Source organism: Camelus dromedarius, chromosome 12, assembly GCF_036321535.1.
Source record: "Camelus dromedarius isolate mCamDro1 chromosome 12, mCamDro1.pat, whole genome shotgun sequence".
Taxonomy (NCBI): Eukaryota; Metazoa; Chordata; class Mammalia; order Artiodactyla; family Camelidae; genus Camelus; species Camelus dromedarius.
In genome coordinates this window covers 15,004,763-15,030,553 of record NC_087447.1, presented here as the reverse complement: position 1 = coordinate 15,030,553, position 25,791 = coordinate 15,004,763, and the positions used below count along the sequence as shown (strand labels likewise).

The following is a 25,791-nucleotide window of genomic DNA, read 5'->3' as shown; positions in this document are numbered from 1 at the left end:
CAAGCCTAGCACAGAGTAGGACTCATTAACTAATACTCTACAAGATGAAGTAATGAATGATGGCCAAGACATAATTTTGTCAGTTCCCAAACTAACACTTAGAAGGGACCATTGCCTTGCGGAAGCTTCTTAACTCAGCTGTGTCTAGGCCGGTCCTGTGTAGCCCTGAAGCCAAGCTCTGTCCCCTACAGACTGCCACTGTAGAGACCATACCCCAAGGACCATTGTCCACAGCATGTGTGCAGCTGGGGGCACGTCTGGGCCCTTAGCTTCTAGAGAGGGAGGTAGAAGGAATGCTGGGCAGGGGGTTCCAGGCAGAGGGTGGGAGGGCTGCCATGGCCCTTAGGGTTCTCCAGGCAGCGGAAACCCAGACCAGCGTAAGAGAAATCCCATAGGCCTAGGAATGGCAAGAACAGGGCTAACATGGACTGCTTCCCCCACTCCCTGACTGTAGGGTGAGATTTCCCGCCAATTTTGCTAAGGCTGGAGCAGTTAGAAAAAGAAAAACAAATGTAGCCCCAGGCACTTGAGACCCAGCACCATCTGCTAAGGTGAAAATCAAACCAGGATTCCACAAATGAGCTAAGATCTCCAGGAACCAGTCAGCAAGCAAGGAGTGGGCTGCCTGTACAACCTAAGTTGGAAGTGCTGAAGGGTGAGGAAAAGTATAGGAGGGGTAAACCTTGGTGCCAATTTAGTCGGGGAGATAGATACAGAACTTGTGGTCTCCCTCATCCCAGAAGACTGGGCAGGGGAAGGAAAGGTTCCTTCTGGAGAGGCGCAGGGGTGCCAGAGAGCTTCTCAGTACAGGTGTCTCACATTCTCAGGGCTCCCAGAATGATTGGTGGCTTTCCTTACCTTGTGAGGATGACTCTGAATGACCTTTTCCTGGAGTGGGTGGCCAAACGCCTGACCCCACAAAGGGAGTTCTGATGTTTTGGTGATTGTTGCAATGTTTCACAGATAAATTTCCGCTGTAAGCCATCCTTCCGTGAATCAGGCTCCAGGAATATCCGTGAGGTAAGTGCCCAGGATAGTCAGGGCCCCAGTTATCCTGAGTGGACCTCTCTGCAGTGTCTTCAGAGTGCCACCAGGGGGTCAGCTCCTTCTAGACTGCTCTGGGGCCCAGGGTACAGGCTGAGACTCTGAGGCTCTCAAAGGGGCAGGCCTGGCCTGCCCTGCCTGCAGAGAGGTGGGGCACCAATGGCCTTTGTACCTGCTAGCTCTCTCTGTCTTTCCTCAGAGCCTGAGCCCCTCCCTCCAGGCCATGAAGAGAAGTCTTCAGGCCCTTCTCACTTACATGTAGGACTGCAGAGAGCTTCCCGCAGTGCCATCCTCACTGTTGCTATATTGAGGGGTTCAGGCCATACTCAAGGCTCCCACCCCTTACTTACTCCAGTGATGCTTCTCTCCTCCACCAGCCAACCTTTGTGCGGCACCACTGGGTACACAGGCGACGCCAGGATGGCAAGTGTCGGCACTGTGGGAAGGTGAGGCCCAGTCCAAGGAAGCTGACTAGCCTGCTGCCCACTGGTTCTGGGCCCTGCGGCCCCCCGAGCCTTGTGTGGCCCATCCATCACTGACCGCATACTCCAAGTGCAGAGTCCCAGCGCCCAGCCTGGCTGTGGTGCTCAGTCAGTGCCAGAACACCCAGGCCCCTGGGCTGAGCCGGGGAGCAGAGGGAAAAGCTTTCTTCTAGAGCAGGGTATCTGTTCTGAAGTCAAGACAGAGCCCTTTGAGAAGCGTATAGACTTCTTTATTCATTAACTCAGCAGATGCACACTGAGCACCTACTGGATGCCAAGCACCGAACTGGGTAGCGGGTCCCTGTCCTCCTGGAGGAGGTGTAGCTCCCAGACACACTGCTGGCCGTCTTCCTGAGCACAGTCCACAGTGATTTTGCTGACTTATTTGTCGTTTTCTTCTTGTGTGTCTCTCCCTCAGTAAGTGCAGGCTCCAGGAGGCTGAGAGGCCTTGTCCCTCTTTCCTCCGTCCACTCTGTGTCCAGCGGCATCTGGCACACAGTAGGCCCACAGTAAACATGCATGGGATGAACAGGGGAATGAATGTGATTGGTACTATAAAGACTTGAAGAGCACACCACGTGGCCTGGTGGGTCTGGGCTTGGGAAGGAGGGATCCTAGTCAGGTAGGCGTTATCTGTGGACCCACTTCCAGCAGATCATACGTGCTACCCGACACTTTGCAATTAACTTCAGAGTCCTGGGTGCCTGGCTCAGCCTCCTGCTCTGTAACTGTAAACTCATTTTACAGTTCTTTTATTTTTAAAAAATGTGCTCAGTTTCTCTGGGTGGAGAGAGGTTAGTAACAGACAAGGACAGGTCTGCTGCTCTGGGCCCGGCCCCGGTGCCCTGACCACCCTGTCCACCCTAGGGCTTCCAGCAGAAGTTCACCTTCCACAGCAAGGAGATCGTGGCCATCAGCTGCTCCTGGTGCAAGCAAGCAGTGAGTGGTGCTCACCCTGCCCCCTCAGGCTGTGCCCTGGGCTATGCTGAGTTGGGGTCCCCAGGTCTCAGCTCTGTCCAGCTCAGCCACGCCCACCGCTCTCCTCTAGTACCACAGCAAGGTGTCCTGCTTCATGCTGCAGCAGATTGAGGAGCCATGCTCCCTGGGGGTCCATGCTGCCGTGGTCATCCCACCCACCTGGATCCTCCGTGCCCGCAGGCCCCAGGTGAGTCCTGCCTGCACATTGACAGCCCCCCACACTTGGGATCTGCCAGCCACCCCAACCCACTTGCCTTGTCAACAACACCCCTGCTTTCCTTGCAGAATACCCTCAAAGCAAGCAAGAAGAAAAAGAGGGCATCCTTCAAGAGGAAATCTAGCAAGAAAGGGCCTGAGGTTAGACCTGGGGCCCTGTGGGCAACGGGAGGGGAACAGGAGAGAGGGACCTATTTTTGGAATACTGAGGCCCCTGGGTTGATTCTACCAGCTTAGGCATCGGTGGGTCAGTTTGGACTCTGGGGCCCTGAGGAGGGTGGGAGGTCAGATCCAAGTTGCTTCTCTGTGGTCAGACCCACTGTAAGGTCTGACCCAGAGGTGTCACTCGAGGGGGGCACCCAGGGGCATTGCTGAGAATGGGCACAGGGTCCACCAGGACAGGAAGGAGCCTTACGGGTTTTCTGTGTCTCCAAGGAGGGCCGCTGGAGACCCTTCATCATCAGGCCTACCCCATCCCCCCTTATGAAGCCCCTGCTGGTGTTTGTGAACCCCAAGAGTGGGGGCAACCAGGTACACATGGCCTCCACCCTTCACTGAGACCCTTTGGGGAGGGATGGGATCAAGCTTGCTGTCCCCCTCCCCAACCCCCCCCCCCAGCAGCTGTTCCCAGGTTCTGCTGCAGGCTTCTGCCTCCTCCCTCTTTCTGAGGGATCCTGAGAAAATCCAGTTCTGTCACCACCCATCACTTCTTCCTGTGCCTGGTTCCCACAGCCATGTCCTTCTCCCCACCTCAGCCTGCCACCCCTGACTCCCTCCTCCCTGTCCCTGTTGGCTCCTGGTCTCCCACAGGGCGCCAAGATCATCCAGTCCTTCCTCTGGTATCTCAATCCCCGGCAAGTCTTTGACCTGAGCCAGGGAGGACCCAAGGAGGCGTAAGTACTTGCCAGGGGATGGTGATGAGGGCTCACCTGATGCTCGGGGTCCGGCACACAGACCCTGACCCCGTTCCTGTCTCCTGACCCCAGGCTGGAGATGTACCGCCGAGTGCACAACCTGCGGATCCTGGCATGCGGAGGGGACGGCACAGTGAGTGCTCCTGCCCATCCCGGGCCTGGGCCTGGGCCTCGCCGCTCTGACCTGACCTCCTCTGCTCTGCCCCCTCCAGGTCGGCTGGATCCTCTCCACCCTCGACCAGCTGCGCCTAAAACCACCACCACCTGTCGCCATCCTGCCTCTGGGCACTGGCAACGACTTGGCCCGCACCCTCAACTGGGGCGGGGTGAGCACCCATGGGGTGGGGAGCTGAGGTGGGTGGGTGGTGGGGGAGGCCCAGCCTCAAGAGGAGCTCAGTTCCCACCTCCTCCCCACAGGGCTACACAGATGAGCCTGTGTCCAAGATCCTGTCTCATGTGGAGGAGGGCAACGTGGTACAGCTGGACCGCTGGGACCTCCGTGCTGAGCCCAACCCTGAGGCGGGGCCTGAGGAGCGAGATGAGGGCGCCACCGACCGGGTGGGTCAGCCAGGGCAGGCCGGGGGTGTCTGGGATTCTGGGGCCTTGGACGAGTCTTCATTTCTCCAGACTTTGGCCTCCTCACAGGAAGAGGGAATAATGGTACTCACCTCAGACGACACTTGTTAGCCACTTGGCACACATTTACTGAGTACCTACCGCTGTTGGGCACTGTTCTAAGCAGAGAACAAAACCAAGTCCCCACTTTCATGGGCTCCTACAGAAACATCAGGGGAGGAGGGTCATGGGGGAGGTGAAGCCCGGGAAAGGGATGCTCTTGTGTGCGGGGCACTCGGAGCCTCCCAGGAGCGGAGATGGCAGGGCCTGAGGCGGGCAGGCTGGGGAAGAGCTTCCCGGATGTAACCTGTGGAAAAGGCCTCTGAAAACACAGGGGCTGAGCGAGCACAGCAGCCCTCATGCCGGTCCCTCGGCCTTTCTCCAGCTGCCTCTGGATGTCTTCAACAACTACTTCAGCCTGGGCTTTGATGCCCACGTCACCCTGGAGTTTCACGAGTCTCGAGGTTGGCAACATTTTGCTGAGGAGGCCTTGGGAGGCCAGGGAGGGAGGGATACAGGAGGGTCCCCAAGCCCTCTCTCCCTACCCCAGCCTGGGAAACCCCAGCCTGGGAAGCCCCAGCAGGCTCAAAACTATTGACTGTCCCCTATTTTTTGTCACCACCCAGAGGCCAACCCAGAGAAATTCAACAGCCGCTTTCGGAACAAGATGTTCTATGCCGGGGTGAGTCTAGGGGTCTACCAGCTACAACCCCCTACTCCTACGCACACCTGTCCTACCACCCATGCCTCCCGCCTGCCTGTGTCTACCTGGCCTCAGGACCCCTGCCAGGCAGTGGTGAAGGAAATTCCCTGTCACCAGATGGTGACGCCCTCTGTCTCCCACAGACAGCCTTCTCCGACTTCCTAATGGGCAGCTCCAAGGACTTGGCCAAGCACATCCGTGTGGTGGTGAGTGGGCCATGCTGGTGGGCGGGCCTAGCAGGAGGGAGACCACCTCGGTACATATACCCTCAACACCCTCTGCCGTTCCTGCCTGCAGTGTGATGGGACAGACCTGACCCCCAAAATTCAGGACCTGAAACCCCAGTGCATTGTTTTCCTGAACATCCCCAGGTGAGGAGGGAAGGGCTCTGTGTGGGCCCTGCTGTCTCCATCCTGTAAGACTGTCCTCTGAGGCCCATTGTCTTACCCTCCCCTCCAGGTACTGTGCAGGCACCATGCCCTGGGGCCACCCTGGGGAGCACCATGACTTTGAGCCCCAACGGCACGATGATGGCTACCTCGAGGTCATTGGCTTTACCATGACATCCCTGGTGAGTGGGCCAGCACAGGGACTGCCCAAAGCCCGGGCCCTGCTTTGCCCTCTGTCCCCACAGTGCCCAGGAAGAGAGGGGGTGATCAAAATTCCTTTCCTCAGCCAGGATGGGAGAGTTCACCCTCTCCTCCTTTCTCTGGTTGGGGTCTCACCCTCCCTCCGTTCTCTGTCCGGAGGTCACTCTACCTTTATCCTCTGGCCAGAGTATCCCTGGGAAGAGCAGAGCCTGGGATCCCGCCAGCCCTACCCTGGCCCCTGACCTGAGCGTCCTGCACCCACAGGCAGCACTGCAGGTGGGCGGGCACGGAGAGCGGCTGACACAGTGCCGAGAGGTGCTGCTCACCACATCCAAGGCCATCCCAGTCCAGGTGGATGGTGAACCCTGCAAGCTCGCAGCCTCACGCATTCGTATCGCCCTACGCAACCAGGCCACTATGGTGCAGAAGGCAAAGCGGCGGAGTGCCGCCCCACTGCACAGCGAGTATGTCCCCCACAGCCACCCCCTGAGGCCAGACTCTGCCCCTCCCTAGCCTTGGTCTCCCCATCCGGAAAGGAGGCTAACAGTTCCCTAGAGCAGCTGGGAGGGGGCACGTGGTTCAGGGACTGGCAGCCTGGGCTGGGCCCTTGCCAAGTGCCGTGTGGTCGCCCCGCCCACAGCCAGCAGCCGGTGCCGGAGCAGCTGCAGATCCAGGTGAGCAGGGTCAGCATGCACGACTACGAGGCCCTGCACTACGATAAGGAGCAGCTCAAAGAGGCCTGTGAGTGGCCAGCAGGGCTGAGGGTGCAGAGGAGCCGCCGGGTCCCCTGAGGGCAGGGTGGTGGGGTGCAGCCAGCTGACGGCCACTCTGTCCTCCAGCTGTGCCACTGGGCACTGTGGTGGTCCCAGGAGACAGTGACCTGGAGCTGTGCCGCGCCCACATCGAGAGGCTCCGGCAGGTGAGGAATGGGCCGAGGGCCTGCCCATGCTGTCCCCGCCTGCTCCAGGCTCTGGTCATCTCCAGCCCCGGCCTTTGCTTCTCTTGACAGGAGCCCGAAGGTGCTGGAGCCAAGTCCCTGACGTGCCAGAAACTGTCCCCCAAGTGGTGCTTCCTGGATGGTGAGTGGCCCCAAAGGGCCAGCTCATGGCAGTTCCGGGCCTTGTCCTGCCCCCTCCCTAGGGGGTCCTGGGTGGGGCAGCAGAAGACCTGGGCCTGGACAAGGGCCCCTCCCTCAGCTAACCCTCTCCCCACAGCTACCACTGCCAGCCGCTTCTACAGAATCGACCGGGCCCAGGTGAGCACTCACAGTCCTGCTCCATCCACCATGGGTTCCGGGGGGGCCCCCCGTGTCACCTCTTCTGCTAGCCCACCCTCCACAGTCAGGCACACCCCGCCCTCACATTCCCTAGTGCCTTCGCACTGGCCCATGTCCACAGATGGGAAGTGCACAGGGATGGTGCTAACAGGAAGAGGGAGCTGGTGTACCCAGAAAAGGCTCTCCGGGTGGGTGGAAGGGCCTTGAAGCATGGGGATCATCCAGCAAGACACAGAAAAAAAGGCACTTCTGGCCAGAGGCCAGGTCACCTGAGTAAAGGTTTAGCAGTGGGAAGGGGCTGACAGGCTGGTGAGCCCACTGGGTCAGAGGTCAGGAGCTGGGTCAGGTGGTGGGAGAGGAAAGGAAGGGGCTGGGGAGGTGAGGGGACGCAGGACTGGCAGGGCCACTGGCCTGGCTGCCTCCTGTCGGTGTTCATGCTCGCAGCAAAGGCTTCTCCAGGTCTTTTGGCCTTGCTGCCCCTTCACTCCCACCGTCAGCTACCCTGCTGGGCCCTGACCCTCGGCCCTGACCTCCCCACCCACAGGAACACCTCAACTATGTGACTGAGATCGCACAGGACGAGATTTATATCCTGGACCCTGAGCTGCTGGGGGCATCTGCTCGGCCTGACCTCCCAACCCCTACTTCCCCTCTCCCCACCTCGCCCTGCTCACCCACGCCCCGGTGAGTCCCCGGTTTCCTCCAGCCCCCTGGCCCTAACCACCACCTCCTCAAGCTGCCAGCTCCTTAAGTCCTGCCTTCAGTCCTGACCACTTCCCCAAGCACCAGATGTACATGTGTAGCTGCCTTCCGGGTCCCCACCAGCCCTGCCCTGCTGACTCATGGGGAGCAAACTAAACCTGGCCACAGTCCAGCCAGCGAGCACCCTGCCCCCCAGGAAGTGGTGTCACCATCTGCGCTGCTGCACCGGCCAAAGACCTGGGCTTCCTCCCTGGCTGCTCCCCACCCACCAGATCTAACCTTTCACAGGACCTGTCAGCTCCCCACCAACATCCGAGCACACCACCCGTCCACACCACCTCACCCCTGGCCTCCTGCTCTCTCCCCAGCCTGGAATCTTCTCTCCCAGCACCCTGCAGTCATGTGCCCTCCCCTTGTACCCAGTCATTTCAGTTCATTTCATCCTGTGCAGCCTGAGCATGCTGGCCTCTGACCCCACCCCTCCCCTCCATCGCTACAGTCCAGCCCCACTCGCCTCTCAGTTCTTTGAGACCTCAAGTTTGCCTTCCTCCAGACTTGTCCTTGTCGCCTCAGACACGCCTCCCAGATCTTCACAGAGCTGCCCCTCCATTCAGTAGCTGTGGTGTTTCCTCAGAGAAGTGTTCCAGGAACCCAATCTGAAGTTGCTGTTCAATGACACTACCCTGTCTCATATTCTTTGCAGCACTTCCTGCTCTCTCACAATACCTTATTTATTTGTTTGCTTGTCTCTCTGACTAGAATGTAAGCTCCCTGAGAACAAGTTCTCCACCTGTCATGTTTACTGTTGCATCCAGCGCTCAGAATAGCACTTAACATGTAGGAGGCACTCAATAAACTTCTGAGAACAAAGGGTGCCCCGGGTTGGGGCCGGGGAGGGTGACAAGCTGGGCCTGTGCTGTAGCCCTGTCCCCTATAGCCCTGTCCCATCTCATCCTGCTCTGTTTGCAGGTCACTGCCAGGGGATGCTGCGCCCCCTAAAGGTGAGGCCTCTCCCTGCGGGGCCCCTACTTCCTCCCTGGTTATAGAACTGTGTCTCAGGGGGTGGGGTAGAGACCATATACAGCCTTACACAAACACAGCTATGGCCACATTCACCGTGAGCCCACAGCCCTTGGCATATGTGCCCCAAGAGGCCCATTTCTCTGCACAATAGTACATCACCCGTATGTTCACACACCAACACAAGGCCAGGCCTCCAATCCCAGAGTGTAACGGGCAGGTGTTCCGTGCAGGTGAAGAGCTGATTGAGGCCGCCAGGAGGAACGATTTCTGTAAGGTACTACTGCCAGGGCTCGGGCTTCTTCCCCTTGGCAGCCCCTCAGGCCCTGGGGAGTGGGGCCTCTGGGTTGGGCCAGGAGCAGCTCTGTTCAGGTGCAATCATCTCTCAGTGCCTGGCCATCTACAGGGTCTCCATTGTGATTGTTCCATTCTGCCTTACCCTGGTCCCTGTCTGGCCCATAACAATGTCCTTCTGTAGGGGCTTCCTAGCTCAGTCCACCTGTCCCCAGTGCTCAGAAAGGATCAAGTCTTAGAGGAACCGCAGGCTCCAGGGCTTGGTTGTCAGTGCTCCCACATAGTCCGGGGCCACCTGGGGTGAGAGAAGCCCATCATCTCTCCCCTGCACTCCAGAAAGACCCCCGGAGGCTCCTAAGAAGCCTGAGGCCTGTGTGAGTTGGGGGGGGCATTTCTGTGGCTGGAAAGGAGAGTGGTCTAAGGAGCCCCAGCGCTGCTCTGCTTCCCGCCCTCAGCTCCAGGAGCTGCACCGAGCTGGGGGTGACCTCATGCACCGTGACGAGCGGGACCGCACACTCTTGCACCACGCGGTCAGCACTGGCAGCAAGGAAGTGGTCCGCTACCTGCTGGACCACGGTAAGCTGTGCTGCTGGGGCCCCCGGGGGGAGGGAGAGACTGCCAGGCCTCTCTGACCTCCCCCTTTTCTCCAGCCCCCACAGAGATCCTTGATGCTGTGGAGGAAAAGTGAGTATCTGGGCAGTGCAGGGCCCTGGTTACCCTGGAAACCGCCCTCCCTGTCAGAGCCCATAAATCCTTTCTGGCCACATCTGTTGTCCTCTGGGCCACCCCCACTTGCCCCAGGACCCTGAGTTTCCTGCCCTTTCTGATGGCCCTCGGGAGACAAGAGGGCCCAGAGAACTGGATGGAGTCCACAGCCAGCCCCTGTTCCCCCAGTGGGGAGACTTGTCTGCACCAGGCGGCAGCCCTGGGCCAGCGCACCATCTGCCACTACATTGTGGAGGCCGGGGCCTCGCTCATGAAGACAGACCAGCAGGTGAGCAGACTAGCAGGGCAGGGAGGGAATCCACACAAGCACAAAGCAACCCTTTCCCAAACTTGCCCTTGTAAGAGGGGAGCCTTGGGGGAGGGCCACCTCTGGTGATTCAAAGCTGTCTACAACCAACACAGTCCAGACCCTGAGAACCCAAGCCAGCAGGGCTGGGGCTGCCTGACCCCAGGGGAAGAGCCCCTGTCTTCTAAGCCTTTTGGAGCCCACAGGTTCCTGAACTGACAGCAGCTCCCCCCTCATCCAGGGCAACACTCCCCGGCAGCGGGCTGAGAAGGCTCAGGACACCGAACTGGCTGCGTATCTGGAGAACCGGCAGCACTACCAGATGATCCAGAGGGAGGACCAGGAAACGGCTGTGTAGCTGTGAGGCCAACACCAGAGCAGCAGGAAGGATGAACCGGCCAGAGGATGAGTCCCTCCTCGCGCACCTCACTGCCACATTCCAGTCGGACAGCCACGGGGACGGGCAGAGGGGACCCAGGCCCCAGGAAAGGAGCCCTATGCTGCCCCCTGAGAAGCTGCCAGACCTAGGGCTGGACTCTGAGGAGCTGGGGAGTCTCACCTGTCCCCCTGAGGTCCCAGCCTAACCCAGAGGCCCACAGGGGAACAGGAAACTGGACTGGGCTGGGCAGGCCTTTGCAGGGCTGGGGCTTGGACACTTCAGAACGGCCCTGACCTTCACTGCAGCGGGTGTCCTGGAGCTTAGGAGCTGCAGCCAGGAGGACAGAGGAGCTTGAGGCCCTATCAGGGAGCCTTCAGGAAGAGGCTTCCTAAGCCTCCTGGTCCTTCAGAACCCCCACTCTGAGGCTCCTGGGAGCTTGGGCCCCCTCTCCTGCCCTGACCCCACCCTCCCCAGGGCTTCCTCCTGGAAACATGGAGCCTGCTGCGTTTGCCTGCCCGCTGCCCTGCTTAGCACCTACCACGTGACCTCCTCCTGTACCCAAGTCATTTCACCTCGACTGTGTGGCCTGGGGGTTGGGATGGGGCTCTCACGGAGACATGTTTACAGCTGGGTGTGACTCAGTAAAGTGATTTTTTTTCCTTTCTGCTTTTCTTTTTTCGCCGGGGAGGTCTTCCAGAAGTAGCAGGGGTCTGCCTGGTTATCCTCGGTGGGGGACTGGACACCGTTGACCCAGACCCGTATCAGGGAGCCCTGGTTTAGGGGTGGGATCGGAGGGGCTGCCTGGGACCTGACCTCTGCCCGGCTGCCTCGCCTGTCGTGGCCAGGGGGAGGAGCTGATTTCTTCTAGCTTCCCGCTTCCCGCTGGGATGATAACAATGAAAGTTAAAGAAGTAGAGCAGGGAGCGAGGCCTGGTTTCTTGGGCCCATTGGCCCTGTGACCTAGAGCAAGACCCCTCCCCCTGGCCTCAGTTGCTTTGGCTGTCGGATGAGGTGATCCCCGAGTCCCCAGAATAGAAAGGGGTTGGCAATGTGCAGCCGCTGCCGGGCCGGGTCTGGAACTTCTCAGACGGCTCTTGTCAGCTCCAAGTCTTACCAAATACAGGCCTCCGACTCCCCCACCCCGCCAACCTGCGCTCCGAGAAAGGCGCAGGGGCCTCGACGCCCCCCGACCCGTGCGCTTTTTCTGAGGCTCCCTGTCCCAGCCCCCACCCCCAACACTAAGCCGAGCATCTCCCTGCACCCTTGGCGAGGCGCTCCGAGGTGGAGGCTGGCGCTCCTTCTCCAGCATCTAACGAAGCGCTGAGGACAGCGGGCCCTGGGAGGTGGAGCGGAGCCTCGACGGGGTTCAACCGAGCACCCAAGGCCTCAAGGGACGGAGCCGCACACAGGCTCGAATGCGGGACCCCGCGCCGGGACCTGGGACTCACCCAGGGCTCTGTTCTCCCTCCCGGTCTCCACCTAAGGCTCGGCAACTGGGAAGGGAAGCTGGCGTCCATCTGGGAAAGGGGACGGCCCCGGGGAGGGAGCAGAGGGCGGGGAGGACAAGCAGGGGATGGGGCCGAGGGAGCCTGAGACTGGGATCGGGGACATGGGGTGCCAAGGCAGGACGGAGTCCCATGGGCCATGCGGGCCCGGGTTCGGAGGACGGGGGTCCAGGAGAGCACGGCGCCTGTAGGCACAGCGAAGCGGCCGGGCGAGGCGAGGGTGTGGGGCCCGGCGGCGCTAAGCGGGGTAGAGGCGCTGGGGGCGCGGGGCGGGAATGGAGGCGGGGACGCCGGGGTCGGGGGGCGGTGCGGGTTTGAGGGGAGGGGGCGGGGCGGGTCCTTCCTCGGTGGTGGGGAGGGGGCGGGGGCCCATGTGACCGGCTCAGACCGGTTCTGGAGACAAAAGGGGCCGCGGCAGCCGGAGCTGGACGGGCCCGGCGCGGGAGGGAGCGAAGCAGCGCGGGCAGCGAGCGAGTGAGCGCACGGGCCCCCGGAGGGTGCGCGGCGACCTCGGCCTTTCGGTCGCTTGCCGCCCTGGTGGCTAGAGGCGGGGTGGGGGTCTGAGCTGCGTCCCGGGCTCCAGTAGCCCCCGGGGAGACGCTTCCCGCCGTGCACTTCGGCTGGCGGTGAGGGGCCGGTCCCCCAAGGCCGCCGCCACCGCAGTAGCAGCCCGACCCTTTGGGCCTGGAAACAAGAGAAAGGAGGTGGGAGGTCCACGCCTGCGCCCCAGGTGGGGACTCAGCTCGTGCTCTCCCCGCAGGATGCAGCGCCGAGGCTTCCTCCTCCTCGCCTTCCTCTCCCTGCTGGCGCTCACCTCCGCGGTGGCCAAAAAGAAAGGTGATACGGGGCGTGGGGGAGCTGAATGTGGGGATGAAGCCGGGCAGGTGAGGCCGGAAGCCTCGGTTCCGAGGCCAGGATCTCGAGAAGGGGTCCCACAGTGAGTCTCTCCTGGCCCAGGTCTTGAGCTCTGTTCCCCGTGCGTTGTAGACAAAGTGAAGAAGGGCGGCCCGGGGAGCGAGTGCGCGGAGTGGACCTGGGGACCCTGCACCCCCAGCAGCAAGGACTGCGGCGTGGGTTTCCGTGAGGGCACCTGCGGGGGTCAGACGCAGCGCATCCGGTGCCGGGTGCCCTGTAACTGGAAGAAGGAGTTTGGAGGTGAGGTGGGGCACAGGTGGAGGGTAGGCAGAGGGGCACAGCCGCACTGGAACCTGGGCAGCCCTGTGGAGGGGGCCACAGGCCACCCAGCTCTGACCCCAGACACTCTCCCGCCAGCCGACTGCAAGTACAAGTTTGAGAGCTGGGGGGCGTGTGACGGGGGCACAGGCACCAAAGCCCGCCAAGGAACCCTGAAGAAGGCTCGGTACAATGCCCAGTGCCAGGAGACCATCCGCGTGACTAAGCCCTGCAGCCCCAAGACCAAAGCCAAGGCCAAAGGTCAGCAAAGTGGGGGTGATCATCGCAGGGGGCTGCCCCCACTTGTGAAGGGAGTGTTTAAGCCTGTTTTGGATCCTGGCCAGTGACTTCTTGACATCACTACACTGTTTCCCTGTGGGTGAGATGCCTTAGATAGGCAGTACTGAGTGCCCCGCAGAAGGTGCTGAGGAGATTGAAATCCTGGCGCAAGTGAGGACAAAGTCAGCTGTTCTGTTGGAGCCTTTGGCTTAGGATTCAGGGAGCTCATCCTGGAAGGGCTTGGCTTTGTCATCTCTCTGGCAGGAGGGAGCGGTGTGGTCAGTTCGGCCCTTTCTAGTGTGGGAAGGACTCCACAGCCCATGCTCCCTCTATCCCTTAGCTTCACTTCTGATTCTCAGCAGCCCTGGAGGCCAACAGGGCAGAGGTGACTCTGCCCACTTCTCAGGTGAGGGGACTGAGGCTGTTGTCCAGGGCTCTTGGGAGCAGGACTGGGACCAGGAACTTGAAGGTTTTCTGATCCCAAATGGAAGTCTTTAAGTGGGGAGTGAGGACTGTCCAGCATCAAGTACCCTATCCCACTGGCTTCCAGGTCAGCTAATAGAGAACCATCAGGGGGCAGGGTTTCTTCTCCCTGATGTGTTTGTAAGGGGAAGGGAGGGGTCTCCACTGGGTCACCAAAACCCTGCTAACCTGGTATTTCTTTCTTGTTTTGCAGCCAAGAAAGGGAAGGGGAAGGACTAGCAGCCAGGCCTGGATGCCAAGGAGCCCCTGGCTTTACTCGGGGGCCTGGCCCACTCCCTCCCTCCACAGGCCCAAGATATAACCCACCAGTGCCTTTTGCCTACTCATTAGCTTTATCAATCATGCCCTGCTTCCTCCCTTTCACTCGCCCACCCCTACCCCAAGTGCCCAAAGTGGGGAGGGACAAGGGATTCTGGGCAGCTTCAGCCTCCTTCCCCAAAGGGATTTGATTCCCCATACCCACTTTTTTCCTCCCCCCAATGATGCCATTACTAAGAAACAAATAAACTGTTTTTTTCCCAATAAAAGCTTTTCTTTTAATATATAAAAGCCCCTTCCCAGGGAGTTTGCTGTGATAACTTGTTGGAGGTGGGGGAGTGGTGGAGAGAAGGCTGGAGGGAATGGCGGCTTTCAGGGGGTTGGGGCTTGGCGGTGAGTGCCCCCCCAGAGCTCACGGAGAAAGAAGGGCTATGAAAATTTCTTCCAGGGCCCCCTACTCACCTCTGGAAGGTGCCCCCCCATCAAGTCCCCTGAACCTTTCAGTCCTATCTCTCCAGGGGCCACACAACGGTTGGGAGAGGGGACCTGGGAGACTCACTAGAACTGACAGCTTCACCCAGGTCAAGGGCTTTTGGTCCAGCCCACTGCCAATCTGAAAATCCCTAGGGTTGGGGGTTGCCTCACTACCCCAACTCCCACTGTCATTGAAACCTGTGTGTGGGTCAGATCCACCCCAATTTTCTCCCTGGTGACCCAGGCATCCCTCACACTGGGCAGGGGCCAGCAGAGAAGAACACCAGGGCCCCACCTTCACTATGTGACCTCTCTCCTTGGGGGAGGGGGAGCAAACGCTTCAAAATAACACGGGCCACTCAGCTCAGGCCTGGGACCGTGGGTGGCCAGATCACAGTTCCTGAGTAAACAGCTGGTCTCCCTGCTGGCCCATCCTGAATGTGACCAGGGCAATGCTGCGGGGTGGGGGGAGGGGTGTGCTCAGAGCCCACTCTCCCCAGCCTCCAGCCAGCCCACCCACCCCACCCAGCCAGAGCCAGGCTGAGTAGCTGCAGCAAGGGGAGATTTCTGCCCCTGGAGTTGGGTTTAGGAGGAGGGGGCTGAGCCTACATGCAGGGTGCAGAGGGGCAGAAAGCACCAATTACAGCAGAATGGGGGACCCTCCCATTCCCTTCCTGAGCCTCCTTTCCCAAGCACTGGCCCCTTTGCTCCTTCTGAAGGGGTGCTGGGCTCTGCTCCTCTCCAGATATCCCTTCTTCCAGCCACACTGGCTGGTCACAGTGGGGCAAGTGCCCCCCAGCTCCCTGAGGCAGGGCAACAGAGGTGGGTTAGATAGTCGGGTTCAGTCACTTCCTGGGGCTGATTCTCCTCGCCTGAGCAGAGATCTGGTCTCTCCGAATCCAGCCTCTTCATGAGCCTCAGAGTCCTGGGGACCTCAGTTCTCTTCGGCGAACGTGAACACGGAGAAGCACTTCCAAATCTCTCCTCCACAGCAGCTGAGCCATGTGGTCCCCCAGCACACACACCAGCACCTCCAGTGGCACCCCTGCCTGCCTACCTGGCAGTGCCGATGTTCCGATACTGGCATAGCAGCAGGTGCCTGAAAGTCTTTTTAAAGGTGGCGTTGCAGAGGGCATAGCAGGCCGGGTTGATGGTGCTGTTAACGTAGCAGAGCCAGTAGCCAATGGACCACACAGTGTCAGGGATGCAGCTCTGGCAGAAGGTGTTCACCAGGACCATAACGTTGTAGGGCGTCCAGGTGAGGATGAAGGCCAGGAGAATGGCAAAGATGGTCCGAGTCACCTTGCGCTCCCGGGCTGCCATCTGCCGCTTCTTGCGCACCTGGTTGCGGGCGATGCTGGCAAACTTGCGTGCCACATTGGCCGCCGGACGCATGCCAGCTGGTGTGGCCGGCACAATCTCGATGGCTGTCACACACTCGTTGCCTGTCTGTTTCGTCACAATCTGGATCTTGGACCATTTGGAGGCTGGATTGAGGGTCCGCGGCTGTAGGGGAGGGGCGGGAGTGGCAGGCGTGGTGGCCTCTGTGGTTGACAGCTCCGTAGGTGGTCGTTCCTTGGTGTTCTGGGTGGCGCTGCCCGAGCTGGACTCATTGGAGGTTTCTTTGTCAGTCATCGGGCGCGGCGGGGGTGGCAGAACGGGCGGAGGGGCCTCCTCTAGCTTCCCGTTGCGCAGCTCCCCACGAGCAGCTTCTCCTGGGGGCGGTTTCTTGACACTCTGCTTCATCAGGGGGCTCTTGAGGAAGGCCAGGGTCTTGGCCTTCTTCTCCTTTGGGCCTTCTGGCCGGTGCTTATGAACTCGGCTGCGACTGGCCAGGGAGATGTGGATGTAGAGCACCGTCATGATGACCACAGGCAGGTAGAAGGCAGCGATGGCCGTGCCGAAGGTCACCGCCGGGTTGGACAGGAACTGGATGAAGCACTGGTTGTCCGGCACCGTCCGCTTGCCCACCACAAACTGCCAGAACAAGATGGCAGGTGCCCAGAGCACGAAGGACAGGACCCAGGCAGCGGCAATCATGAGGCCCGCCATCTTGGTGGTGCGCCGCGCTGGGTAAGTGAGGGGCTTGGTGACGCAGAAGTACCGGTCAAAGCTGATAATGAGCAGGTTCATGACTGAGGCGTTGCTCACCACGTAGTCCAGGGCCAGCCACAGGTCACAGACCACGGCGCCCAGGGGCCAGTAGCCCTTGATGATGTACACGGTGTAGAGGTTCATGGAGAAAGCGCCTATGATGAGATCGGCACATGCCAGGCTGAAGAGGAAGTAGTTGTTGACTGTCTGCAGCTGCCTGTTGACTTTGATGGACAGCATCACCAGGATGTTGCCCACAACAGTCACCAGGCTCAGCGAGCCTGTCACGGTGGCAATGAACACCATCTCCACGGTCTCATAGCGGTTATGGGATGATGTGACCAGGCGCACAGACTGATTGCTGGAGCTGCCATTGACTGGTGTGAAGTTCGCCATTTTGGCTAGCAGCGGTGGGCGGGCGGTGTCTGGAGGAGGAAGGAGAAAGGAAATGATTGAACTGTTGAAGTGGATTAGAGGAGTGAGGTGGGGTGAGCTGGAGTCAAGGTGACAGAGGAGCCTTATCCTGCAGAACCTTAGAGAACTCTGTCCTATCACCTCCTCACATGGGAATTCATCCATCCCTACTGTGTGCAAGCACTGTTGTAGATGCTGGGGTTATCGAGGTGAACGAGACACACGCAGCCCCCAGTCTCACGTAGCCTACAATCTGATCAGGGGAGGCATACAAACACGTGAGCAATGAAAGAGTGCTAGAAAGAAAACAAGGTAGGTTATAGTGAGTGAGTCTGAGGACAGACAGGGATGGGTCCCCACTGGGTGATCAGTGAAGGCCTCTCTGAGGAGGTGATTTGGATGATGGCGAGGAGGCAGCCACGTAGAAAGCTGCAGAGAGTGGCCTACTTAAGGGCAATGGCAAGAGCAAAGGCCCTGAGGCATGTGTGAGGGATGGACAGAAGGCCAGTGTGCGGCCACTGGGAAGGAAGTGGTCCCAGGCATCAGCCTGCAGCTCTGGTCAGAAGTGCTCATTCATTCACCTACTCGATCATTTCTTAACCAAACCTTCCCGGGAACCTGTCCTCCAATCCCTACAGAAGGCATTGGGGACAAAGGCAAGAGTATATATGAGCAGCTAACATTTATTGTCCACAAAGTGCCAGGCACGTTTTACAAGTATTAATTCATTTCATCCTTGCAACAAATCTATGAGATAAGTACTGTTATTTTTTACTACTTACAGGTGAGGAAACTGAAGCACAGAGATGTTAAATAACCTGTCTGAGGCTCCACAGCAACTTGACTTCATGTTGCTGTCCCAGAGCTAGGGGTTTGGGCAGAGGAAGGCCCAAAGAACCTCAGAAGCCAGTGATCCCACCTTGGGGAAGGCTTCCCAGAGGACCAGAAGAGGTGACATGGAGCTGCGAATCCAAGGAGGAGGAGATGGCCTTGCAGAGAGACTTACTGTGGCATCCCCTCCTGGAGGACCACTGGGTTCCCATCCCCAAGGCATGAGGGTACAGTACAAGGGTAGCTGGGGTCTGTCAGCAGCCAGGGGCTAAGACCCATCAGGAATTAGAAGCTTAAAGGGCCCATCAGCTGAGGAAGGACACACATCTCTTCCTGGGGGCCAGCACCCACCCCAAGGCCCCACTGGGAACACTGAGTGTCCCAGAGGGAAGAGAGGGGCTGCAGCAGGGGAGTCCATGGCCAGCCCCTGACGTGCCCCCAGCCCACCAGTACAAACCCCAGCACCCCAGCTGGGGTCCCCCAATATGAGGTCCCTCCCCAGAGCCTCTTTATGTTTCCTCCCCCTCTTCCTCTCCCCTACATGTGAGGGAGGCCCACGCCCAGTGTGCTGTGCCAGGGCAGCAGCTCAGCCCAGCCTCCTTCACACCCGCCAACACGCGCACCATTACACACGCACACGGGCCCCATCTCAGCCCTGCCAGCCCCGCAGCTCACTGTGTGTCTGTGTGAGAGAGAGAGAAACAGAGGGAGAAGCAGCAGGGTGTGGATCATGCACTGGAGGCTGGAGCCAAGTGCCAGGGTGACCCCTCCCCAAGCCTGGCCTCAGCCCCCCTAAGCCACCATCGCAGACACAGACACAGCCTCCTAGCCTGGTAGTTCCAATTCGCATGCCCAAATCCTTGGTCCACAGGAGAGGCTCAGAGAGGGGTGTTGCCACCCTCAAGGTTGCAGAGACGTCAAGGGCAAAGACCAGATACCACCCCCTCTTCTGAGGGTCTCTGACAGCCCTTTTCAGCATCAAGAGACTCCAAAATGGAATCTCAGGCACCACCCTCTGAGGTGGAAGGGCAGAGCACCCAACGTGCAGAAGCTGCCCTCCCCAGGCACACACAGTGTGAGCAGGAGCGATTGGTCAGCCAGCCCCAAGGAAACCCTCACCTTAGCCTCCCAGGGTCAGGACACAGGCCAGTGAGATCAGAAAGGGGCTGGAGGTGCCAAACAGGAAAATCATAGCTCTTGTTTATTGAGTGTTAACGATGAGTCAGGAATCCCTCTGAGCTTTTTATATAGATTATCGGGTTTAATCTTTACAGCAGCCTGAAAAGGCAGGTAGTATAAGTATCCTCGTCTTACTGAGGTTAAGGATCTTTTACAGATGAGGATAATGTTAATTAACTTGCCTAAAGTCACCCAGTGTGTAAGTAGGGGCGAGGGCAGGATTAGAACCCAGGAGCCACCTTCTTAACCCCAAGGCGCTAATGTCTCCAGAGTTGGTTTCCTGCCTCTACTCTCCCCACCTCAAAACCACACCACTAGCTGTGGGTTAGGGGAGGCCTCGATAGGATCCTTTCCCATTCCCTGCAGGCTCCTCAACTTAGTTTTCCCAGAAGACATGAGACCTCTTGTCTCCATCCACAGAGTATGTCTACAATCAAGTAGTCAAGGGTTTAGTCCTGCTCTGGGCCTGTTTGGGGAAGCTGCCAGCTGCAAACAGGACGAAGCACTCCCCACCCCAGCAGTCTTTTGGACCCCTGGGGGTCACCCGCAGACGTTCGGACAGCAGCCCCTTCTGGCACGTTTCTCTGGGATCCTAGGAAGGCGAGCAGCCGCCTTCGGGGCTGTGCGCACCGCTAGATGGCAATGTCGGTCCCTGGGTTCCAGCTCCGGACCTGGAGCAGTCGGCTATTTGCCCTCGCCCCCAACTCCAATGCGACTGGGAAAGCAGAGGAGGTCCCAAGCAGGACCTCCAAGGGGAGGGAGGTGGGGCCCCCTCGCCAGGCCCCGCCCTGGAGCTGCCTTTGGCTCCGCGCGGGGTTCAATGGTGGGAAAGTTAAGGGCGCAAGTTCCAGCCTGCACGCAGCGAGGAAGGTGTGGGCGGGAAGGCGAGTGCGAGTGCTGCTTGTGTGTGATTACTGGGGAGCGCGAGTAGACGCTAGTAGCTGTCTGCATGTGCGTGTGTGTGCGCTCGGCCACGCCTGGATACCAGCGCGCCCGTGTGCGTGTGAGCATGCTCGCGCCGAGCGGACACGTGCATGTGCATGCCTGTGTGCCTGGAGTGCTGTGGCCTGGGGGATGCACATGGTTCGGGTGTGCCTGTATCTGTGAGCTTGTGCACACCAGCAAATGCAGGGCCCACAGTGGGTGACCCGCCACATTCTAAATGCCACTGCCAGGAAGCTCAGCCCAAACCGCGGCTGTCTGAGCCCGAAGGTCGGCAAGAACCGACGTCTGGGTCGCGCCCCGCCGCTGCATGAGGGAGGGTCGCCGGCAGGACGACAAGGCCAGACCACAATCTGGGCTGTGACGGACCCCTGGACCTTGGGGCGTCTTAGCCGAGCGCCCCTTGGTGTCTAACCCCTCAACCTTGAGAGTGGCAACACCCCTCTCTGAGGGGTGAGGAGTCCCAGACTGGGACGTACTTCTGCCGAGGGGCCGCGGCTAGGGCCGCTTAACCCGGCCTTGCGGAACTCTAGGTTCAGCTCAGTGTGCGTACTGCGCAGTTACTGCCAAAGGGCACCCAGTCTGCTGGCAAGAGGGTGGGGGAAGCACCCGTATAATTGTGAGGCCCAGTAGGAACTTGGGTCAGGAGTGTGTAAAATTCTTCCCCATGCCATACTCCTAACCCCGAACCCTGCCGGAGAGGCACCGCCCTGCCCCAGTAGCTAGAGTGGGCACCCAGTTTCTCAAGCTCTGGGGCTGAACAGGACTCGAGTGCCGGGTTGGGAGTTATTGCTGGGCCCATCTGGAGGCTCCTCCATGTCTCCCTTGGTGGTCTAAGGGGTCCTGGCTCTCCCATGCCCCGCCCTCTCCACCCTACCACGGAGCGCAGTTCCTGCAGCCTCTGGGCGTGGGCACCATGCTTTCCCGGGTTTAGGAGCCCCCCTCTCCCGGATGCGATGGGAGGGTGTTCACTGGACGCCGTGGAGGGGGGGTTGAAGTGGGGGGTGTGGGTCCTTGATTCCTAGGCGTTCACTCTAGGGCTCCAGGAAGGCGGTAGTCCCTGGATCTGTCCCTGGGGTGGGAGGGGAGACTCAAGGGTTCAGGGGAGGGAGAAGAGGCGCAGGGGATTTGGCAGCGACATTGCGCCTGACACTTCCGCCAAGGGGCTTGGGGCTTGGGACTTGGCGCTGGATTTCCCAGTCCCTGAGCCTGGGCAACAGCAGGGAGAGTCCTGGATGGGGGAGGGGTGCCAGGAAAGGGCAGGGGTATTTTCCGTCGGGGTTCAAGGTCGCTGATGGAAGACTCCATGGACTGGAGTGGGCTGGCAGCGCAGGGGGAGCAGGGAGACGGGCGGGAAAAGGCTTTCTGGGGCTCCAGCGCCCGGCACCCTGCAGAGCTGCCAGCGGAGGGCTGAAGTGCGGGGTCCCGCCCCCGACGGCTGCCCCTGTCTCCTTGGGGGGGAGGGGTGGCTGTGGGCGCGCACACACATTACCACCACCCCCCGACCTACTGAATGTCCATTCCTTCCCAGTGATGCACCTGGAGAAGCCTCCGAGCGACTCCCGGCCTTTCTTCCAGCAGGCCCCTCACCCTCGGGCTCTCTGCAGCTCCCAGCACCGCTATCGCCCCCAAAGAACCCTGGGGCCCTGTTCCAGTCGGGCCCCCCCTTGGGGACCCTCGGTGGGTCCAGGAACCCCGTGTCCTCTCTCAACCGAGTCCCCCCGCCCCCGCGCCGCCGCGGAGTCACTTACCAGACACCTCCACCCCGTTCCCCTCGCACCTGACAGACGGCGGGACGGGCGTGTGGCCCCGCGGGCCAGCAGGCGGGGCGGGCGGCCGGGCCGCGGGCCGGGGGCGGGGACGGGGTGCAGAGGGGCGGCCCCTGCTCCGCCCGCAGCTCCCAGCACTGTGGCTCCGACTCGCGCTCACGCTCGCACTTTTCCCCGAGCCGCGTGATGTCACGGGGAAGCAGCCAATCCTGGTGGGGCCGCGCAGCCCGCCCCGGGCCGGCCACCCAACGGGGACGCGCGGGGGGCACCACCCGGGGCGTCGGGGACCCCAGCTACGCACGCCTCTCACTGGAGCCGGCCGGCAGCTCTGTACTCGAGCACTAGGGGGGCACTACCCACAGTCACCAGTACTGCTTAGCGGGGGGCGCTGCCCTCACAGGAGGTTGGTAGGGGGGCTGTCCGCGTTGTCATGGGACACGGCGCCCCCTCGCGGGCTGGGAAGGGAGCTGGCAGCCCTGTCAGGCTGCGCTCCCGCCTCCGCTCCGACCAACACCCGGGACCGGGAGTGGTCTCGCGCCCCGCCTGGACCTCACTCCTTACACTGCCCTGCTCGCAGCCGAACCACGGAGGCGCGAGTGTTTGACCCCAACAGGAGGTTATGGGTGGGTGGGGTCGGCTCTTCCGCCACAGTTCCGTCGGGGCAGAGTCGAAGGCCAGTAGTTTCGAGCCCTGGGGCTGCGTGTTGGCCTGGGAAGAGGGGCGCCGACGGGGCCTGGGAAGGAGCTGGAGAGAAGCCAGGCGAAGGTCCCCAGGGAGAGAGGAGCCTGCTCATCGCACACAACCCGCCCGCCTCCCCACCCTCCATTCCTGCCGCCCGATTCCCTGCCCCCACGCTCCAGGCCGAGGAAGGGGTGCGCACCCTTTCTCCAGACTCGGGATAGGACGAGCTGCCCATCCAGCTGCGGCCTGGAGGGCAAGTTCAGCGATGTTTGTGAGGAAAAGCCGAGTGTCCAAGGTCACCTGGGGCGGAGCCCGAAACGAGACCCCAGGGGGCGGGCGGCCAGTCTCTTGAGATGTCCGGGAACCTCACGGGCCGGAGCCTCGGGACTTACGGCCTTGCCTGAGCAGAGCAAGGAGGACCCGCTGAGACGCTCGCGGGACAGAGAGGGCGGTTTCAGCACCTTGGAGAGCTCAGTCCCTGGCCCTGACCTTGGCGGCTCCGCTCCACCAGCGCAAGCATCAGTGTCTCTTCCTCCCTCTGAGACGGCCCTTTCTGGAGCCGGCTAAAGTCTGACTCTCCACCCTCCACCCCAACGCCCTGGCCCCGAGGCCTGTCACCCCAAACTCCCTGAGCGCAAGCACCCGATTACCTTAAGAGGGATGATTTTTTCTGGAAAAACAACACAAGTCCCGCCCCTCCTCCACCCTCACCCAAGGGTTGGGCGGGGGGCTGTCTGCGTTGGGGAGGTGGAGGCGGTACGGAAGCGGAGGCGGTGGCAGAACTGCCAGAGAAGGGGCGGGATCCCAGGCAAGAGCCAGCCCTGTGGGGCTCTTGGTGTGGAGTTCTCCATGTTGAACGCAGAGGCGGAGGCCTGGTCCCTACTGCTCCCAAGGGCGAGGGCTGGAGTTGGCAGTCTGGGCTAGAGTGAGAAGCCATCGTCCTTTACATGAATGATCTGGTCTCCCATGATCTTAATAACCAAGGATGAAAGAAGCCCCATTGTTCTTGCCCCTACTTCACAGATGAGGAAACAGGTTCGTTCGGTTCATATGACAATTAGATGACAGTCTCCACCGGTTTCCCTTTTCCATATCACTCCTAGGGTCTAGGAGAGGGAGGTGCTCCTAGGAGGGTGAAAGAATGTGTGCCGGCGTGCACGCTACTATGCACTCACAGGATGGAAGCAAGATACTTATAACTGGCAGATGGAGAAACAGACCATGGGAGGCCACAGAAACTAGAGAAGTCTCCAGCCACTGCCTTGAGTTCTTCCAGAAGCTGTCAGGCAAAGCTGCTGGTTTCTCCAAAATCCCTATGAGGTAATAAGGCCTTTGGCCTCCTCCAATTCCAGAACCCACAGTGGAACTGAGGAGAGCTGAGTTGGGTACCAGGGTACCTGGTTTAGCCTTTTACTCTCTAACTTTGATCCAACTGGGTCCATAGACATTTTGGGTCCACAGGACTGCTCTGACCTATTTCCTCATCTTCAACTGGGGTTGCCAAGCTCCGTCCCGCTGCCCCCAGTCTCCTTATGATATGCAAGGGGGCATGTGAAGGGTCTACTGGGGAGGCTCTACTCACCAGGCAAGGGCTTTTTAACGAAAGGGGTTGGTGTAGGGATGGAATGTGGTGACAGGGTACTTCGACAGGTAGGGGCTGGGTTCGTCCTCGGCCATTAAGGACAAAGGCGAGGCCATGTAGGAGTGAATTTAGATCACAACCACAAGACATCTTCATATCCCCTTTTCCAAAATAACAGAACACATCAGGGTCCCATTTGGGTTCAAACCCTGGCTCTGCCAGTTAGTTGTGTGGTCTGGATGTACCAGTACCTACCTCAGAGGGTTTTCGTGATAAGGACTGATAGATAATAAACATTGAAACCTTGGCACACTGTTTACACTCAACAAATTCATAATCCCCACTGTCAAGACTACATAATTCTTCCTCTCACTGAGAGGAGTATGTGGGTGGAGGGCAGGAATTGCAGTGGGGTGCCCTCCTCCTTCCATCCTTTAAAGTGTAGCTCAAATCTCACCTCTTCAAGGAGGCCTTGTCCTAACCACTCCAGTGCTCTCAGAGCTGGAAATAACTTTAAGAAATTGCATAGTACAAGCCCTGCCTCCTACTATATGGGAGAAAGTGAAGCAAGAGAGAAGGCAGATGGCTTACCCCAGGTCACACAGCTAGCTGATGTCTTAGTCCAGAGTGTGCTGGAATAATTTTCTAAAATATTCTAGTGTTCCTCACCATGTAACTCTTCACACTGTTTTGTATTACTTGCTTGCACATTTCACTTTTTGGTTTTGTCTCTGTTCGAGCAGAACCTGTAACTTTGCATGCCCCATAGTGTCTGGGACAGAGTGGAGCACACAAAAGTTACTCAAGAAGTACTTGCTGCTAGCAAAAAGCCCTGGAGTGGAAAAAAACAAAACAAAAAACAAAAAACAGCCCTGGGGTGGCTCTGATTTTCCTGTATACCTCTGTGAAAGGAGGGGGGCAAATAGCCTTCTCCCATTTTCTAACTGGTTTTTATTTATTTCTTTTGCCTGTTTATGTTTTTACTGGAGGCTCAGGTGGCACATGACATTTCATTAAATGGCTTCAGAGGTAGAGGGTAGCAGGGAAGCAAAAAATAAACTGGGGTGGGAAAGAAAACCAACCACGAGGAGGTAAGAGCTGGCTGGTTCCTTCTCAGTCTGATTAGGGGAGGGAGTTGGTGCCTCTGAACAATAAGGATGGATTCCCTTCTTTCAACCCTTGGTAAGGGAGAGAGAGAGAAAAAAAGAAAAAACAAAAAGGCTGTTGATTTGGCCCTCCTGACTCTCAAGGAAAAAGGAGGAAAGCTGGTGTTCTGATGTCATGAATAACGGGAAAGGGGGGAGGGAGGTGCTGGGTAGGATGTAGGTCTGGTGGATAAACTGCAGGTACCAGATGGTGGCTCTGGGTGTCCTTTGAGTTGGAATCACTCCAGTATGGTGGTTGGGGAGTCCCCACCGTGGATGGGGGCTGAGGTCTCCAGGGCTGTGGCCAAGGCCCATGACAGCAGCAGGCTCCTTGGCCAATGTCCTGAGAACACTACCTGAGTAGCCAGCCAATGGCGTCTTTGGGGGATGCCTGCAGGTAAGTCCAAGCTCCCTGTCGGCCAACTCAAGACACCCATTATGGGTGATTTTTCAGGACTGGAGGGGATCCAGCTTCCTGGATGGTTACATATTCACTCCAGGCCCATCGTCCTGGGTAGGAAGCAGTCAAGATGAGTGACCGTCCATCAGTCTTACCTACCCACCTGTTACTGTGAAGGTTGCCCCAATCCTTAGCAGGTCCCTGGGAAGCAGGAGGTGGTAGCACAGAGATGCAGCATGAGGCAGAAGTGGCAGCCCTTACCTGAGCATCTTCTGTTGAGCCATCATAGGGCTCCCCACTTGGGACAGCAGCACCAGAAACAGCACCTGGGAGAACCGAGTCAGCTCAGTTCAGTGA

The 25,791-nt window shown here is 59.3% G+C and overlaps 3 protein-coding genes across 23 annotated transcripts in view; 2 read left to right on the top strand and 1 right to left on the bottom strand.

Annotated features, from left to right (window-relative positions):
* The window catches only part of DGKZ (diacylglycerol kinase zeta), a 40,616-nt gene extending 29,732 nt beyond the window's left edge, over positions 1-10,884 (top strand). For 10 of the 19 annotated variants that reach the window (XM_031459704.2, XM_031459705.2, XM_031459713.2 and 7 more), the window contains 27 exons: positions 964-1,020; positions 1,422-1,490; positions 2,394-2,465; positions 2,575-2,691; positions 2,790-2,861; positions 3,156-3,251; positions 3,531-3,613; positions 3,707-3,767; positions 3,847-3,960; positions 4,052-4,192; positions 4,635-4,713; positions 4,876-4,931; positions 5,096-5,158; positions 5,250-5,323; positions 5,412-5,523; positions 5,807-6,006; positions 6,183-6,283; positions 6,382-6,461; positions 6,552-6,621; positions 6,757-6,797; positions 7,363-7,502; positions 8,490-8,521; positions 8,774-8,817; positions 9,290-9,410; positions 9,485-9,518; positions 9,636-9,828; positions 10,088-10,884. In XM_031459704.2, the coding sequence (XP_031315564.1) occupies positions 964-1,020; positions 1,422-1,490; positions 2,394-2,465; positions 2,575-2,691; positions 2,790-2,861; positions 3,156-3,251; positions 3,531-3,613; positions 3,707-3,767; positions 3,847-3,960; positions 4,052-4,192; positions 4,635-4,713; positions 4,876-4,931; positions 5,096-5,158; positions 5,250-5,323; positions 5,412-5,523; positions 5,807-6,006; positions 6,183-6,283; positions 6,382-6,461; positions 6,552-6,621; positions 6,757-6,797; positions 7,363-7,502; positions 8,490-8,521; positions 8,774-8,817; positions 9,290-9,410; positions 9,485-9,518; positions 9,636-9,828; positions 10,088-10,204 (2,439 nt within the window). In that variant the 3' untranslated portion in view covers positions 10,205-10,884. The remainder of the gene's footprint in view (positions 1-963; positions 1,021-1,421; positions 1,491-2,393; positions 2,466-2,574; positions 2,692-2,789; positions 2,862-3,155; positions 3,252-3,530; positions 3,614-3,706; positions 3,768-3,846; positions 3,961-4,051; positions 4,193-4,634; positions 4,714-4,875; positions 4,932-5,095; positions 5,159-5,249; positions 5,324-5,411; positions 5,524-5,806; positions 6,007-6,182; positions 6,284-6,381; positions 6,462-6,551; positions 6,622-6,756; positions 6,798-7,362; positions 7,503-8,489; positions 8,522-8,773; positions 8,818-9,289; positions 9,411-9,484; positions 9,519-9,635; positions 9,829-10,087) is intronic. The other 9 variants (XM_031459709.2, XM_031459715.2, XM_031459711.2 and 6 more) reach the window with 3 other exon arrangements.
* Positions 10,885-11,798: 914 nt separating this feature from the next.
* MDK (midkine) lies at positions 11,799-14,192 on the top strand. Of its 2 annotated transcripts, none has more exons than XM_031459717.2 (5): positions 11,799-11,917; positions 12,491-12,567; positions 12,718-12,885; positions 13,003-13,164; positions 13,859-14,192. In XM_031459717.2, exons 1-5 carry the CDS (start codon positions 11,799-11,801, stop codon positions 13,882-13,884), a joined length of 552 nt encoding a protein of 183 aa, XP_031315577.1. In that variant the 3' UTR covers positions 13,885-14,192. The 2 variants fall into 2 exon arrangements, with proteins under 2 accessions (XP_031315577.1, XP_031315579.1); XM_031459719.2 differs by lacking the exon at positions 11,799-11,917 and adding an exon at positions 12,135-12,204.
* On the bottom strand, positions 14,188-25,777 carry CHRM4 (cholinergic receptor muscarinic 4). Of its 2 annotated transcripts, none has more exons than XM_064492402.1 (2): positions 25,696-25,777; positions 14,188-16,916 (listed from the first exon to the last, which is right to left on the bottom strand). In XM_064492402.1, the coding sequence occupies exon 2, from the start codon at positions 16,885-16,887 to the stop codon at positions 15,451-15,453; it is 1,437 nt and encodes a 478-aa protein (XP_064348472.1). In that variant the 5' UTR covers positions 16,888-16,916; positions 25,696-25,777; the 3' UTR covers positions 14,188-15,450. The 2 variants fall into 2 exon arrangements, with proteins under 2 accessions (XP_064348472.1, XP_031315576.1); XM_031459716.2 differs by lacking the exon at positions 25,696-25,777 and adding an exon at positions 21,609-21,658.
* Positions 25,778-25,791: the final 14 nt, after the last annotated feature.

Excerpts from the sequence above, each read along its gene's own strand:
- CHRM4 (XM_064492402.1), bottom strand. The coding sequence starts at position 16,887 with ATGGCGAACTTCACACCAGTCAATGGCAGCTCCAGCAATCAGTCTGTG.
- MDK (XM_031459717.2), top strand. The coding sequence starts at position 11,799 with ATGGGGCCGAGGGAGCCTGAGACTGGGATCGGGGACATGGGGTGCCAA. Across the intron at positions 12,568-12,717 it reads CGCGGTGGCCAAAAAGAAAG|ACAAAGTGAAGAAGGGCGGC; the intron begins GTGATACGGGGC and ends CGTGCGTTGTAG. Across the intron at positions 12,886-13,002 it reads CTGGAAGAAGGAGTTTGGAG|CCGACTGCAAGTACAAGTTT; the intron begins GTGAGGTGGGGC and ends CTCTCCCGCCAG.